The sequence below is a fragment of the Tursiops truncatus genome, chromosome 15 (genome assembly GCF_011762595.2).
Source record: "Tursiops truncatus isolate mTurTru1 chromosome 15, mTurTru1.mat.Y, whole genome shotgun sequence".
Lineage (NCBI taxonomy): Eukaryota > Metazoa > Chordata > Mammalia > Artiodactyla > Delphinidae > Tursiops > Tursiops truncatus.
Genome location: NC_047048.1, coordinates 16,765,826 through 16,781,589, shown reverse-complemented (window position 1 = coordinate 16,781,589; position 15,764 = coordinate 16,765,826). Strand labels below are relative to the sequence as shown.

At 44.2% G+C, this 15,764-nt stretch overlaps 1 protein-coding gene across 7 annotated transcripts in view; it reads right to left on the bottom strand.

Annotated features, from left to right (window-relative positions):
- XPO6 (exportin 6) overlaps positions 1-15,764 on the bottom strand; it is a 122,248-nt gene that overhangs the window by 27,739 nt on the left and 78,745 nt on the right. For all 7 annotated transcript variants that reach the window (XM_019921790.2, XM_073792178.1, XM_019921789.3 and 4 more), the window contains 5 exons: positions 10,813-10,972; positions 7,614-7,706; positions 3,842-3,986; positions 2,033-2,179; positions 939-1,128 (listed from right to left, as the gene is read on the bottom strand). In XM_019921790.2, coding sequence (XP_019777349.2) covers positions 939-1,128; positions 2,033-2,179; positions 3,842-3,986; positions 7,614-7,706; positions 10,813-10,972 — 735 coding nt within the window. The remainder of the gene's footprint in view (positions 1-938; positions 1,129-2,032; positions 2,180-3,841; positions 3,987-7,613; positions 7,707-10,812; positions 10,973-15,764) is intronic.

The window sequence follows — 15,764 nt, the reverse complement described above, 5'->3', positions numbered from 1 at the left end:
CGTAGTCCTCATATCCTGAGAACTGCAATTCCTCTGGCTATTCCTGAATAAACTCACTTTTGCTGGTAAAATAATTGGCTATTACGGTATATTATTATTAAGGTTGACAACAATAAGACGGTTAAAAAGGTTACTTTCTAAAATACTAAAAATGGTGAGATTTAAGAGTTTCTTTTTCCATCTGTATACCATTCTAGTATTTTTGTACAATTAGTATATGTTAATATTTCTAATTATAAAAGTAATGCTTTTTTTAAAGAATGTTGAGTACATATGACTAACATTTCACAAAGCATTTTTGTTGACATCAGCAATGTTCTATTATTTTCTTTCTGTGAAAATAGACTGTATTTTCAAAATATTTCTTTAATATTTGTTATTTCAGGAAGATTTTTCAGAGAAAGCTGATGCCTTCTACTTGAACTATTGAGTTCTCTTGATTCTTTTTTTCCCTCCTCCTTTAATATAAACAATCAAACTTGAAGATACCAAGCTCTTTCAAAGCCTCTTAAATATATTTGGAGAAAGGTTAGAAACGGTTTCAAAAGATAGTTTCATGTTTCCCAGTGTGTAGAAGTGAACTGCTTTGATTGCTTATACAAGTATCTGAAATGGATCAAGAATCACTGTAGGATGTTTACCCACGGAAGGCTTCATCAAATAATGCCTTTAAATGGATGTTTTCCTTATTTTGGACATTTTAAATAAGAGACGGGGGCAACCTGCATTCAGGAAATAGGTTCATCTGATGTGCTCACTGAATTCCACAGGTGAGCAGGATTCTACCCCCAAGTCCGACTCTGCTGCTTAGCAGCTGCGTGACTATGGACAGATGAATTCACCCATGAGCCCCAGATGCAAATCCCATCTGCCACAAAGGAAGAATGATGCCTGCCCTACCTATCTCCCCAGGCTGTCCCTGCCTAGGGGCCACTTACTGTCATCCAGGGGCATCTTCCTCTGCGGGGCGACAGCATTGGGCTTCAGGTTGTGATAATCCCGGGAGAGTGCAGAGATGAGGCTGGCATGGTTGATGGAGCGCACAGGCCACTGCTGCTCATTCTCTGGGAGATTTGGCCATGGAAGCAGCAGGATATTAGAGAGGGCTCGGCACACCAACACCTGAGCCTGGAAGAGACCCCAAGGCGTCCATCAGAAGTTTACGAGCAATGTGGGCAGCAGAGGGGCTGTGCCTGACACAACCTTCAGTACCTACCGCACACAGTGAGCTCAGGCCTCAGGCTCCTTTCTTAAAACCTGGGCCTGGGACTTTGGTCCAACTCAGATAATCCACGGAGAAAAGAGAAACTGAGGCAAAAACACCAAATCTGGGTCTAGCACATCTCAGGGCCAGCCTCAACAATCACTCTTAGTGCTGACACTTCCCCTCTAAGGCAGTACTTGAAGCATTACAGAGGGAGAAATCACAGACACTGAATCCAACCTGTCCCTCAGCTGCCGGCTTCTGACACCCTCCGAGAAGCTACTCAGAACAGTGCTGGTAAGAGTCTCTTACAGTCAATGTGCCCTTGGCGTCAAGTCAGAAGCAATACACTCACATCCCAGGTGCTTTTAACTAACTGCTTTGATTCCCCTATGACCCCACCCCCGTTTTGTTGTTTTTAAACTTCTAGCCTGAGCCTCCCGGAGGATTTTAGGAGAATATACTTGTCTGGAGTGTCTCAACCCTAAGAAAACAAACATTTAACAACAAAAGCAGACTGTTTTAAACCAGAAAGAATGCAAAGAGGACTCTCCCAACACCAGCCAAACTGCCGGCTCTCAAAGCAGCACCATCTCCATGCCTCTTGGGAGGAACACTGTATGTGTGCATCAGCACACTGACTGTGTTAGGAAGGTCATGCCAGAGAGCACTGAGGCCGCATCGGTGCCACGCGTATAAGAAATCCATCGATGCTGGCACAGCCTGTAAGCTCTAAGTGCAAAAAGAAAGGCTAGACTCTTCTTCCTCAGCTTCCCTGAGCCTGAGCCACACGGCTCTGGGGACCCCAGGGTAGCCCTGAGGCCTCACCTTATCAACCAGCCGCTGGGCAGAGGCATCGGTGATTCTGTTGAATACTTTCTGTACTGCGGGGATGCTGATCAGAAAGACGGGCCGCACGGTGGTGGCCAGTGAGACCAGTAAATGGCACGCAGATAGCAGCAATTTGTCTTGGACCTGGAGAGGGAAGAGGACATGATATGTCAGCTCATGACATCTCCTGTGAGACTGATTATTAGAAGAACTTAGTGAGGCAGCCACGAGCTAAATATGGCTCTTGGATGCGAAAGTATACCACCTAGGCTCTGGCTCAAAGAACTTTTCCTATAATGACGCCCAGCAACAAGGCATCCTCTTCCTTGCCACATCCATAGCTCCTGCCCTCAAGCCAGGACCACCCCCCCACGCCGCCCCCCCAGTTCCTCCCATTCTCAGTCGCCGGCATCTTTGAGCTCAGTCACTTCTCAGCTCAAGAATCTACAGTGGCTCCCGTCAGCTCTTAAATCACATGGCAAACTCCCTGGCATATCATTCAAACAGCTGGGGATTGTTCATCTCGCTCTTCTTGCTCCAATCAAGCCCAGATCTCTCCACGCGCCCCCCCCCCCCCCCGCCGCTTTCTGCACTCCATCAATCGCACCAGGCTCGCCTACTTCCTTCACCTCAACATGCCAATCAAAACCTTGGTTCACATACCATTCTATCCCTTTCAAATTAGCAAAAGAGAAGACTCTTTGAAAACAGGACCTAATGCTAGTAAGACTGTGGTGAAAACAACACACCAAAGAGTCAGTGGCATGTAGAATAATTTAGGAAAAAAAATTAAATAACTTCCTAGAACCACAAAATATCCCTAATTTTTAACCCTATAATCCCACTTATTCTAAGAAAACTACCTAAAAGGACAAAGCTACATTCATGAGTACACACATTTCAGAGTTATTCATTACAGAGTGACTTTTTATCAAGCGGAGGCAACGTAAAATACCAGCAATGGGTAGGTAAGTTTTGAAACAACCCCTCACAGGGTATCATAACTCATTTACAATTACAAACACAACAAAAATTTACAGAAAACAATACATTGTTCTGTTAATAGTGGTACAGGATGCCATGTATGATTAAAACTACCCCACCCCCCCCAAAAAAAAGAAAGAAAAGAAAAAAAGTATATGCTTTAGAAATATAAATTGGTGGTCTTCTTGGAGGACGACTTAGAATCTATCAAATTTTACATGGATATAACCTTCGACCCAGCAATTACACTTCTAGGAATCTACCCTGCAAGGATGTACACACAAGGATCTAATTTCCATCAACAGAAAAATCATTATACACTCCCACTACAGAACAGCACTGGTCAATTTGAAAAACTGAATTTGTTTGACACGTCTCTGAGGCATACTGTTAAGCAAAAGAAGATATCTGAAGATATCTCTCCAACTATCTACAAACTTTTACGTATGCAGTATGTGAAAACAGGAAAAAGTCTGAAAGATATACAACAAACTGTTGACAGTGCTTCCTTTGGAAAGGAAAATGCTTTGAAGGTAGGGATTAAAGAGTACCATAATTTTTTAGTCTGTATATTTGAACAGTATTTTACTTTTTGACAATGAGCATGTATTCATGTGGGACTTAGAGAACCGAAAAAATAGTTATATTTGAATTTATATGGACTACAACTAAAAAGGAACATGAAATGACACATAGTTCTATCACAGCGGTAAGAATTGGGTCTAATGCTTTGTGGTATTTTAATGTTATAATAAACGGGTATATGAACAGAAGGACAGACGTGGAGTTAGAGAAAAGGTGCAGCCTTTGCTGTTTCAAGACCTTGGTGCTGATCAGGGGTGTGACTGCATCCATGGTGGTGGAAATGAGCGTAACAAACTGCTGCGTATTCTGCCGATGAGCCTCACTGCAGTACTGTGCTAGCCAGTGAGAGTAAGCCTGCAGAGCAGCCAGGGACTGAGCGTGCCTGCGAAAGGAGAGAAGATGCGATTTTAAAGGTTATGGTCAAAATACATTATCACTAAACTTTTTTCCACAGGAGGGAAGAATTTCATCCATCACATTTACTATTCTAGGACATGCGTGGAAGTGTGGAAACCATTTACTTGCTCACGTAGTACCTAAAAGTTAAAAACCCATCGTCTAAATATTGCCACCACTGCCTGGAACACAGAAGGCAGTTAGTAAATGTCTACCAGATCTCATTCAACCTTTCTGTGACACATGTGAGCTCAGCCGAGAGAATGGTAAATAATGAAAACAGAATCAAAGAACTTAAATGATAATGTGTTGACTTGGGAACTAGTAAAAATTTTATATCCATAGCTACAAATCAGGATGTAGAAAACTACCAGGAATTATAGCTTTATAAATAAGCATTGATATGAGTCTCTCAAGTTTAAGCTTCCATCATACCATGCATGGTATTTGGCTAGAGGCTTGAAGTAGCAAAGACTATGTTTGGACTATGTTTGCACACACAACAAAATATACATCATAAAAGCTCACAATTCATCAGATAATAATCAACCTTTTTACAAGTGAGGCAGTTGTCTCAGAGCTTACAAAACACCAGATCTTCTAATAAACCTAAATAGGTTATTTCTCCCTTTTCTGAAAAAATTAGTAAGTAATCTTGGGGTGATACTTTAAGACTCTAAATAAATATACCATTCCCCAACAAACACCCATTGAGGAACCCTGCCTAAATCATTCTTACACTGGTGGTTGCAAACTAGTGGTTTTTCTTTCTTTTTCTGTTCATTAGCTGTATTCTTCTGTAAAAAACAGCTTTCCCTCCCTGATCTTTTTCTTTCTTTTAAATCATATGGATGCTTTATATTCAATATGTTGTAACTCATTATCATCCTCATTCTTTCTTGATGATCACAATGTCAAGTCTGACCAGGAAAAACCCTTTCATGCTAGCCCCCATGTCCTTTTCATATGTTCCTAACCTTCCTTACTGACTCAACAAGATTCTCCAGGGTCAACCTGCCCCAGACTTGGAGCATTTCTCCAAGGAACTCTGGTTCCTTTTGATGGAGAATGTATTTTAGAAGCCAAGAGCCTGAGTCCTAGAGGTAGCATTGCTACTGGAGTGTCACTGCTTCTAGGACCTTTCAGTGGATGTAGCTAGGTTATAGGCAGACAGTATTTAAAAATCAAACTCAGTATCAACAATCCAGGGCAAACTGACCTCAAGTGCCTCTAGATATGATGCAAGAAGGACATGTCATCTCCTATGCAGTATTCTTGCTAAAATGTTTAACCTCAATCGAATACAGAGAAAAACAACTACACAAATCCAGATTAAGATTTTCTTAAAAAAAAAAAAAAACAAAAATCAGTAGGATCTGGATCTCCAGAAAGCCAGTCTCTCTCTCCACCCCACCCCTCCCAAACATGCACAATTTGGGGAACTGGTCTAGGCTACAGGAGACACACACAATGTGTGATTCATTAGTTAGAACTCAGATCCAGAAAATGTATGTCTATAGATATATATGTAAAAAGGACATTCTTGGGACAATTAGGGAAATTTGCATAGGGAATATATATACATATACACTTAAAAATAGGAGACATACTTACATACTTACTGACATTACTGTATCTATGAAAGTTTTTGAGTGTTGATAATGGTATTATGGTTACATAGGAGAATGTTCCTAGGAGATACATGCTGAAGGATATACATGTGAAGTGATGTGTTGTCTGCAATTTATTTTCAAACAGTTCACACACAAAAAATGTATGTGTGTGCACTTGTGTACACAGAGAGAAGCACAAGAAAAAAAAAACAGCAGGGCTTCCCTGATGGCGCAGTGGTTAAGAATCCGCCTGCCAATGCAGGGGACACGGGTTCGAACCCTGGTCCGGGAAGATCCCACATGCCGCAGAACAACTAAGCCTGTGCGCCACAGCTACTGAGCCTGTGCTCTAGAGCCCGCGAGCCACAACTACTGAGCCCACGTGCCACAGCTACTGAGCCGATGCATCTAGAGATCGTGCTCCACAACAAGAGAAGCCACCACAATGAGAAGCCCAGCAGTGCAACGAAGAGTAGCTCGCCACAACTAGAGAAAGCCTGCATGCAGCAATGAAGACCCAATGCAGCCAAAAATAAATAAATAAATAAATAAAATTTATTTTAAAAAAAAAACAGCAAATGTGGCAAAATATTTATCATTGATGAATCTAGCTTGAGAGTATGGTATATGGGTGTTCATTCTATTTTCCCCTTTTCTATAGATTTGAACTTTTTCAAAATAAGTTAGGTAAGAAAAGGTACTAAGTACCTTAAAGTAAGAAAATATTGGGAATTTTATATTCATAGTGACAAAGCAGTTATTTTGTATTTTATCTTTAGAATCCATTGATCAAAAAGTAAGTACCAAAAGTAAGGAGGAAGACATCAAAGTGCGTCTTGGGGTGGGAGGGGGCGGGTTCCTAAGAATTTCAATCAATCTATCAAACTTACAGAGCTCCTTAAAGGCTGAAGGGAGAAGCTCTAAAACTTCCTGAAATTGTGTTCAAGGCGTGTTTATGAGCAAATTAGCACTTTTCTTGGGAGAAGCTTTCTCTAAATTCTCAAAAAGGAAAGCAATATTTAAAAAAAAAATTTTTTTTTAAACAACCACAGTAAATAAGACTCTTTCTATTATTTATCTAATTTGAAGCTCAAGAATGCTCTAGAACAGGGGTCAGAGACTTTTTCTGCAAAAACCAGAGTATAAATATTTCAGGTTTTATAGGTCATCCACTCTTGTTCAGAACTATTCAACTTTGCCACTGTAGTGCAAAAGCAGCTCATAGATAATACGTAAATGAATGGGCATGGCTGTGTTCCAATATTAACTATTTACATAAGCTGGCAGTGGGCTGGATTTGGCACAGGCCATAGCTTGCCAACTCCTGCTCTAGTCTAGAGCAAGCCTTCTGGGCAGTGTAATCTCTGGGATATGGCCCCATCTCCAGTCCCCATTCCTCTATCCCTCCCATATGGCACTTTCCTAATGGCTTTTCACCGTCTGTAAAGTTTCTCAAAGAGTGGTCCCTGGATGCCCCGCTTTCAAAATCACTTGAGGTTCTTGTTTAGTATGTAAATAACCGAGGCTTATGCCATCCTGCTACAATCAGAATCTCTGAGGGAATATGTTTCCCAAGCAATTCTCCTGTACCCTGCAGTTTCAGTCACTGGTCTACAGGGTAAGAGTCATGGCATTCAAGGTGAAACACTCAGCCCTAACATGCCTATCCAGCCCCGCCTCCCGCCACACCAACTGCTCACCACATCCCTAACTGTGTGACTCTGGAACACTTCTGTGGCTTGGCTTGTGCTGTTCTTTCCTCCTGAAATGCCTACTCCATATACCTTCTGCTGCCAGCTCTCATCTGCCTGATGAATTCCATTCACTCCAACCACCCCGGCCCCGAGATATCATCAAACAATCTTTCTCTTTCTAGGTTTGGAGGTGGGAGTTTTTCATCTTTTCATGGCAGCCACTACAGTCCCTTTTTATCTGTAAAGTCATTTGGGGCCAGACAACAAAGCCTTTCTGAGAATACACGAACATCTAACTATACTTACACATCAATGAGATCAGGCTTCAATACTGATGGCACGGCAGTCTCAATGTTGTACAATTTTATCTGAGATCCATACAAAGTGACTTTGACCAGCCTGTCGGCAAAGAAGAATATAAGAAAAAACATTCAGTTTATGGACTAAAATAGACAAAATGGACTAGGTACCAAGGTCTCGAGGACAGACTTTTTTTCAATCAAAAAGAATCCAGACCAGGTCTTCAATTTTATCCCAAAGACATAATCTGAGATGTGCATAAAGATTTATATACTAAGATACCAACTAAAGCATTACTTACATTGAAAACAATATAACACAACACAGAGAACATAATGTAATGTAACAATATATACAATAAAAATGATTAGGATGGAAATTTTTATGCTATGTGTATTTTACCACAATAACAAAAATTAGAAAAAAAGTGAATGTTTCAGGCGGATAGGTATATGATAAAGAAAATACAGCAAAATGTTCTCTGTAGAATCTATGGGTATTTCCTACACAATTTTTTAAATTTCTGAAGAGCTGAAATGGGGTGGGGGGGAGGGAGGCCACAAAAGTTTCTAAAATAGATTAAGGTATTTTTAACTTCAAGCACAATTCTTTGAGAAGCAAGTTACTGAGTCCACTGGTTGCCCAAGGGCTCACTATGTATCAGTACAAACGAACACTGAATACAATAACTAACAGCCAGCTCTAGTGGGAAATGGGAAATGCATCTTTCACTAGAGACAGACATTCCTTTCTGAGTAAACATAAACAAACCAACCAAAAAAACTAGAGACCTGGCTAGGTTCTCTCTGTGCTTGCTCTGTAAGGAAACCTGGGAGCAGGTCTGAGGGGGACGCCAGGGAAGATGGTGCATGTTTCTCTCCCCCAATCCAACAGTGGGGAGGGTCTCAAACTTCACTGAGCGTAAGAATCAACTGGGGAACTAATTACAAATGCAGTTCGCTGGTGCTACCCCACAGACTGACTCTGTAGCATTGAGGGGGGTCTGGAAATGTGCATCTTTGAAAAGCAGCCAGGGGACTCTGATGCATGTAGACCATACTCTGAAAAATGTTCCTCTCTGATGGTGGGGAGAAAGCAGGACTTTGTTACAAAACCACAAGCTTGAGCCACAAGTTATTCAGGGTTGGGGAGCAGTCAGAAAGACGAATTTCCTGTCAGTCAAGGAAATAAGGGTAAAAGAGCCAAGGGTTCTCAATCTGAAGTCCTAGGAAGCAGGGTGTGGTGGTGGCAATAACTAGGCATCAAATCATTCCCCATCAATAAGTAAGACGCCAATGCGCAGCCAGTATTTAATTCTTTAAGCTGCCCCACATTTTTCACATTCATACAATAAGTGTACAGCTCAGTGGTATTAAATATATTCACAACGTGCTAGCACCCCCACCATCCATCTCCATTACGCTTTCATCTTGTAAAACTGCACCTCAGCACCCATTAAATAACAACTCTCCATACCCCCCCACCCCGGCAACCAGCCTTCTATTTTCTGTCGCTATGGTTCTGACTACTCTAAGCACCTCATATAAATGAAATCATACCGCATGTGACTTTACATTCTGTTTCTTCATTCAACGGCATTCTTTAACGTTGTTCTACACTAAAAATGAACATCTTTTAATATTTCTATGTTTAGCAATCTTAATATTAGGTTTTTTTTATGTAACCTGTAAGTGAAAACACTGCTAATCACAGTGGCTATTAAGATCACATAGCCATAACAAGGAGGCTTCTCTCACACTTTATTCTAAATGAAGACAAAACAGCAAAGTATCTTTACGTACTGAGCCTGAAAACCTAAGCAGTGCAGAAAGATGTATATATTAAGGACCTACAAAATAGCAATCCAGGATCTCTGAACAGTCATTTCACTATGAAGTTGAAATGACTGATGGATATAATATATTGCTTAAGTTTAAATTAAATATAGATTTCAGACAGAAGGACATGTTCTATTCCTACTAACCATCAGCGGAAACAGGCCTAGTGCAGGAAAAAGAAGAAAAAGAACTTGAAGTAGAAGCTCTGTGGTTTGGAAAGAGCACAGTATTTGGACTCAGGAAACTGGTTAAAGTACCTGTGCTCCCACTCATGAACTGTGTGACCTGAGGTAAGGCACTCACCCTCTCTGGGCCAGAATTTACTCAGATAAAATGACAATACCTGTCCCTCAAAGTATAGAATGAAAGAAAATGTACAAAATTACTTTTGAAAATTTCCTACTACTGTATGCTGCTTTTATTATTATTAATCTGGTTTTTCAAGATTTATTTAAAATTCTTAGTTATCGCTGCTTTTAAGCTAAGAGTAATAGTTAAAGAAAAATCTGGCATGCAAGTAATTAGGCTTGAGCCCCAGCTACCCCTCATGTGTTACCAACGATACATCTACTGGGTAAATGAAAGCACCAGGTGTCTCTCAACTTTTGGCTGGACCCACACCCACCCAGTTTTGATCGAATCAACTCACTGGTTACCTTGAAATGATCTGAAAACCTCCTGTCACTTTTATTTTAAGCATATGACTTTTTAAATGTATGAGTTCATGAGAAGGGAGGGGGCAGACTAGGTAGTAGGAAATGGTCTTCAACAAATGCAGCCGTAAACCCTGTGGGGGACCCTCGAGGAAGAAGTAGTAAAAGGAGCCTGGTGGTGGGAAGGCTGGGATCCACCCCTCAGGTCAGGCTTGGAGGCTGCCCAGCTTCAAATCCTCAGGACCCTAAGAGGACTGGAAAAACCAGTCCCATTCTAAAAGGACCAGAAAAGGTCCCACCTCTGGCCTCTGGCTGCCTACTCAGTAGTGCCTACTGCCTACGTGTTTGTCCTTTTATTAATATGGCTCTCTTCATGTCTCTTTATGACCTCACCTGGTTTCTTCTGAGGTTACTCCTATCTTTAAATATAAGATCGTCTATGAAATAACAGCTTATATTTACTGTTTGCTACATACTAGGCCCTGTGCTCAGTGCCTTACCTCATGTAATTCTCACAATAAACCTACAGGATACTACGTCCACTCCATTTTACAGATGAGGGACCTGAAGTTCAGAGAGGGTCAGTGACTGCTCCACACTCCCCTGTATGTGGCAGAGCCTCAATTCACCTGGTGCCAGAGCAGAGCTGCCTGGCAACAGCTGTTCCTCACACAAGCAGGTAAGCTGAGCTCCATGCTGTAACTGCCCACCCACCTCTCCACCACCGTGAGGGCGTCGCTGAAGCGCACAACGAACACGTCCCCGATGAAGTACTCGGCTAGGCGGCCCACAGCCTGCAGGAGGGAGCTCAGGTCTCGCAGGGAACAGTGCAGCCGCCGGCAGTCGTTCTCTGCTGTGATGTTCAACCTGTGTCCTGGAACATAACACTTCAGATGGTTTTTCAACAGGAAGAACATGCTTTAATTACCGCTACAGATATCTGCTCATCCAGGCAAGCTACTTTCAGCAAAACCAATTTTTGAAACATAGCAACCCACAGGCTGCTTCCCAGTACCAAGCAGGGAAACTGGGCAGGCTCCACCTACAGCCAGACCCACATGCACCCCAAGGCCAGAGGGAGAAACAGAGACAACAGATAGCCCGGGCCGTGCTCACATGGACCGATCTGATCCATGACTGGATTCCTCTGGACCCTGTGAGGAATGACACCGCCAATTTCACAGACAAGAAAACACACCCACGGGGGCCCAGTAACTTGCCTAACATGGGTCGTATTTCCAGGGCAGAGCTAGACTCCTAAGCTAAGTCTATGCGACTCTGCGGGCTTTCTGCAAATGGCCCTGGTGCAGAATGGAGTCTCCATGGGCTGACAGGGTTCAAAGAACAGGGTGCACTCAGCACTCCCCCCCAGGTTCGCAGGTAGCACCGTATGGACCAAAGGCATAGGACTTGGGATTCAGAAGACACAGGTTCCCTGCCACGTGCAAGCTCTGTGCCTCACAGAGCCCTCTAAGTCTCAGTTTCTTCATCTTTAAAATGGAAGCAAGCGCTACTATCTAATTCACTATAGTAAGGGCTGAATTAGAATGTGTAAAAACCCTATGAACTATAAAACATTATTCAGTGTTTGTAATTAATAATGAATAACAAAGAGCTAGTGATTTTCTAAGGCCTGAAACTTTCCTTCAACATTTCTTCAAGTTGAGCAAGGAGGAAACAAAGATGAAGGACAACAGCATCCTCAATGCAGCCACATCCTTGCCCTTTGGACCCCTCTCCCCACACAGGTCTACAAAATATATTAATTACTGCCAAGCCAGAGAAAGCGCTCTCCGTCTGACCAAGTCCTCCTCCTGCATCCAGGAGGAAGGAGGGAGGGGCAGTAACAGTAAGATCACTGCCACAGGGCACCTGCAATCCATCCACTCCCTAAATACTTTTCAAACCTTCTCCTGCCACTGCCACTTCAGGATTTTACTCTGCTGGAGGCAGGAACCTCCCCCCTCCATGGCGCTCCACAGCATCTTCCTAGAACCCAGATCTAAGCACAAAGCTCCCAGCAGGCAAGGTGCCAAACCCTTCTGGGGCTCCCTCTGGCCAAAAGGGAAAATCCCAACCTCCCCAGCTTCAGCTGAGGTCTCTGTGACTTCACCTCCTCCTCCGATCCCACTATCACCTGGACCCACTGATGACCCCCTGGTGCCTCGTCTCTGCACCTCTGCACAAGCTGGGGTCTCTGCCTGGAGTCCCCACGTCACTCTCTGGTCACGCACACCTCACGGCCCTCATATAGCCTGCAGGCTCACCTAAGTATCGCCTGTCCTGGAAAGCCTTCCCTCCCCACTCCCCCAACAGAGGGAACTCACTTCCCCTCCTACACCCCCCCAGGGCACTCCGTGCACGTAAGGAGATAAACTACTGATTTATAAGTCTGTCTCCTCACTGACTGTGAACTCCTTCGTGGTGAGGGGCTCTGCCCAGCAGCCAGCACGGCACCTGGTACAGAATGAGTGACCACAGATGTACGACTGAATTTGACACACACAACAGAGAGCTAACTAGAGCAGGAGAGAGAGTCCTGGGGGCCTGCATTTTCTCATACTGCCCTTGGGAGCATTCACTTTACTATGTAAACGTGAATATGGATAAGCGACACTGGTGGAGAAGAAAAAGGAAGGATGACACACCTAAGAGACTGGGGGTGAAGCAGCAAGTTCGATGCCTCAGCTCCTACACTGACTTCCAAGTGCTGAGGCTGGAAGAGAGCCTGTGACAGCCCCGAAGGAAGGACAAGAGCCTGGAAAAGGGGACTCTGTGACCAGGGTGTTGTTACAGTGGGTCACACCCCAAGGAGCAGAAGAACAAAAGGAAGGGGCAACTCAAGGAGAGAGCCAGTGACAAAGCCGGCCCTGACCTGCCCGATCACCTGTCTGCTTGCAACACTCCCCGTGGAGAGCAGAGCCTCGGGGCAGAAACACGGAGTGGGCTTCTCAGCCTCAGGCAGCCCTGCCAAGGCCGCTGGGTGGGAGTCTAAGGAGGGTGGGCCAGCTCCCCTAGTCAGAGCAGGAGGGTGAGCGTCCCACACCTCCAGCCAGAGGAGCCCACAGAATACACAGAACCAAGAAGTGGTTCTGGTCGTGCTTGGTCACATGAGAGGGAAAAATGCCTCTCTCCTCTCCTCTCCCAGTTAACAGGGGTGCCACAGTTACACACCTTCTGAATGTCAAGGATGTTCAGGGTTACTGCTATGTAACTGAAGCCCAGAGTAAACAAAAACCTGTTGTTCCACCTGTACGCAGACAACCAAGGCTTAGGGCTCTGTGGGAAATAAACCCTTAAGAAAAACACACCCTGGAACTGGATGGGGTGGTGGTACAGGCTTCAAAAGAGATGAGGCCAGCTCTCCTTTCAGAGAGCAACGTGGACAGGTTTCGAATCCGCATCAGTGGCCCCTCACGCTCCCTGCACGTACCCGTCCTCATCTTCCACCCCATCTCCCACCGAGCTCTACCCTGACGAGTCGGTTTCAACTTATTCACTGTACTAAATACCAAGAACTAGGTACCCTTAGGTACAACCTAAGAACTAGGTTCTTAAATATTTTAAGCATGAAGGAAAACATTCTGTGTTTCTCTTTTAAAAACCAAACCAAAACACCACCCTAAATCATGTTTCCCTAGTAGAGGGTCATGAGACAGCTTAAAAGCCATGGTGACCAGGCCTGCCCCTCTTCCCCTTTGGCCCCTGCATCCACGCATACATCTGAAGCATGGCCTTCCCCCAGCCTTGCCCCTCCAGCCTCTTCCTGGACACCTCAACTGAATACTAGAGAGCCCAATGCCTCTTGAGGGAGTCTTCCATCTTTGGACAGCTTGGTCAAAAACACAGGGGTCTCCCTATAATTGCTCCTTATTACCCCTGGTCCCGCCCTTTGAGGGGAGGAAAACAAGCCTGAGCCTGCTGACACGTGACAGTCCTGGGGAGATATGGAGAGAGGGGTCACACTCTTGCCAGTCTCCTCTTGGCTGAAATACACCCCAGGGCCCCTTCCATTCTCTGTGTCACCCTCCCTCGAGAATCCTTGCCATCCTGATCACTCCCCTCTAAACCTACCCTAATTTGTCTGACAAAAAGCAGTACCTAAAATGAAAAACAGCTCGCAAATGCTATGTGTGTCTTAGACTATTAGTTTGAACCATATGAGATTGCTGATATTTGACCGTTTCTGACCTAACAAAACTGCAATTCCATATAATTCAACTTAAAACATATGTGCCATTCAAGGTTCACATTAATCAAAATGGCAGTTGGCTCTTCCCTGCTCCATCTGCAAGGCAGACAAACATACAGGCAGTAAGTACCCTAAATCAGTCTCCAGCCCCTGCCCCCCAGCCTGGAAACCACATACTACCACCACCACCAAAAAATCATGCAGGGTACCACACCTCAACCTGAGGGGCGGGCTAGAGTTCCCGCTGTGAAAAGCTGTTCAGATCAACCCACATTTTCTTCTATTTGGCTAAGGCTTCATTCCCTCCCTCCTCCAGTCAACAGCATAGAACATCCGCAAAGTGGAGCCTGCAGGGGAGAACACTGCTAGGTACAGCTTTCAGAGAGAGAAAATATCATGGCCACACTGAAGTCCTATCTTACAGAAAGCAAGTCACCCTGCAGCTGTCTAGATGTACCTAAGCCACATCCAAAGAACAGCTCACTGGCAAATCACTGCCCTGGAAAGAAACATCTTAATGTTAAATATAATTCGGTCTTTCTTTCTTTTCTTTTCTTTTTTTTTTTGGGGGGGGGGGTGGGGGAGGCTGGGAGATAAAGGTATAAAAATTAGCATTTAAGGTATTCCACTCTGAGAGAACAAACAAGTCATAAACGAACCTAAGCAGAAGAATTTAAGTCCAAAAATCTATATACTGTAGCTGGAGCAATCTCTTAGGCAGGGAAGTTTGCACAGCTAAACAGAAAAATTAACAGGGCTGCTTAGAGCAGAAATATTGCCCCAATGAGGGAAGATCTCAGTGAGGGGTGGCAGAAGCCAATCACCTACAAAATGGATACCTGAGGGCCACATAAGGACACAAATGCAGCACTAGGGGCACAACAGGGCTTTGAGGATTTCTCAGACCACAAAAGGGACAAACAGCGAGGGCAAAGGATGATTCCCAGGGGTAAGGGAGGAGGCACAGTGACTGATGTACCTACCACAGGGACAGCGTGTTTTGCCTTGGACTTTACTGAGGAAGTGGAAGCAGGAGGATCAGCAGAAGCAGAGTAAAGAGTAAGACTCCCATCTCACAGGCTCTGGAATTCAGGCCAGGAGAAGGTCAATGCAAATGAAAGGAACGGGCCATAACCCATCAGGGGAAAGAGACGTAGTTTCTGGTAAGAGGCAGTAAGCCTGACTAATATAGCATGGAGGTTATATGAGGGGTAAATGACCATGGGAACCAAGGAACAAAACGTACTCAGAGTTTCCATTTTTTAATAGCCTTTGCATTGGAAACTTGGCTTTTGCTTTGCCATGGATAAGAGAGCTCATTTTAAAACAGGAAATAAGGATTTCTCTGGCCTGAGAGGTTCTGCCACTGGGGTATATGCACCAAGGATCAGTGCTAGGGATGAGGTTTAGAAATGACCTGGAAGAGCCAAGGGCACTGTGAAATTGCCAGTAAATGGGCGGCAATGAGAGCAGG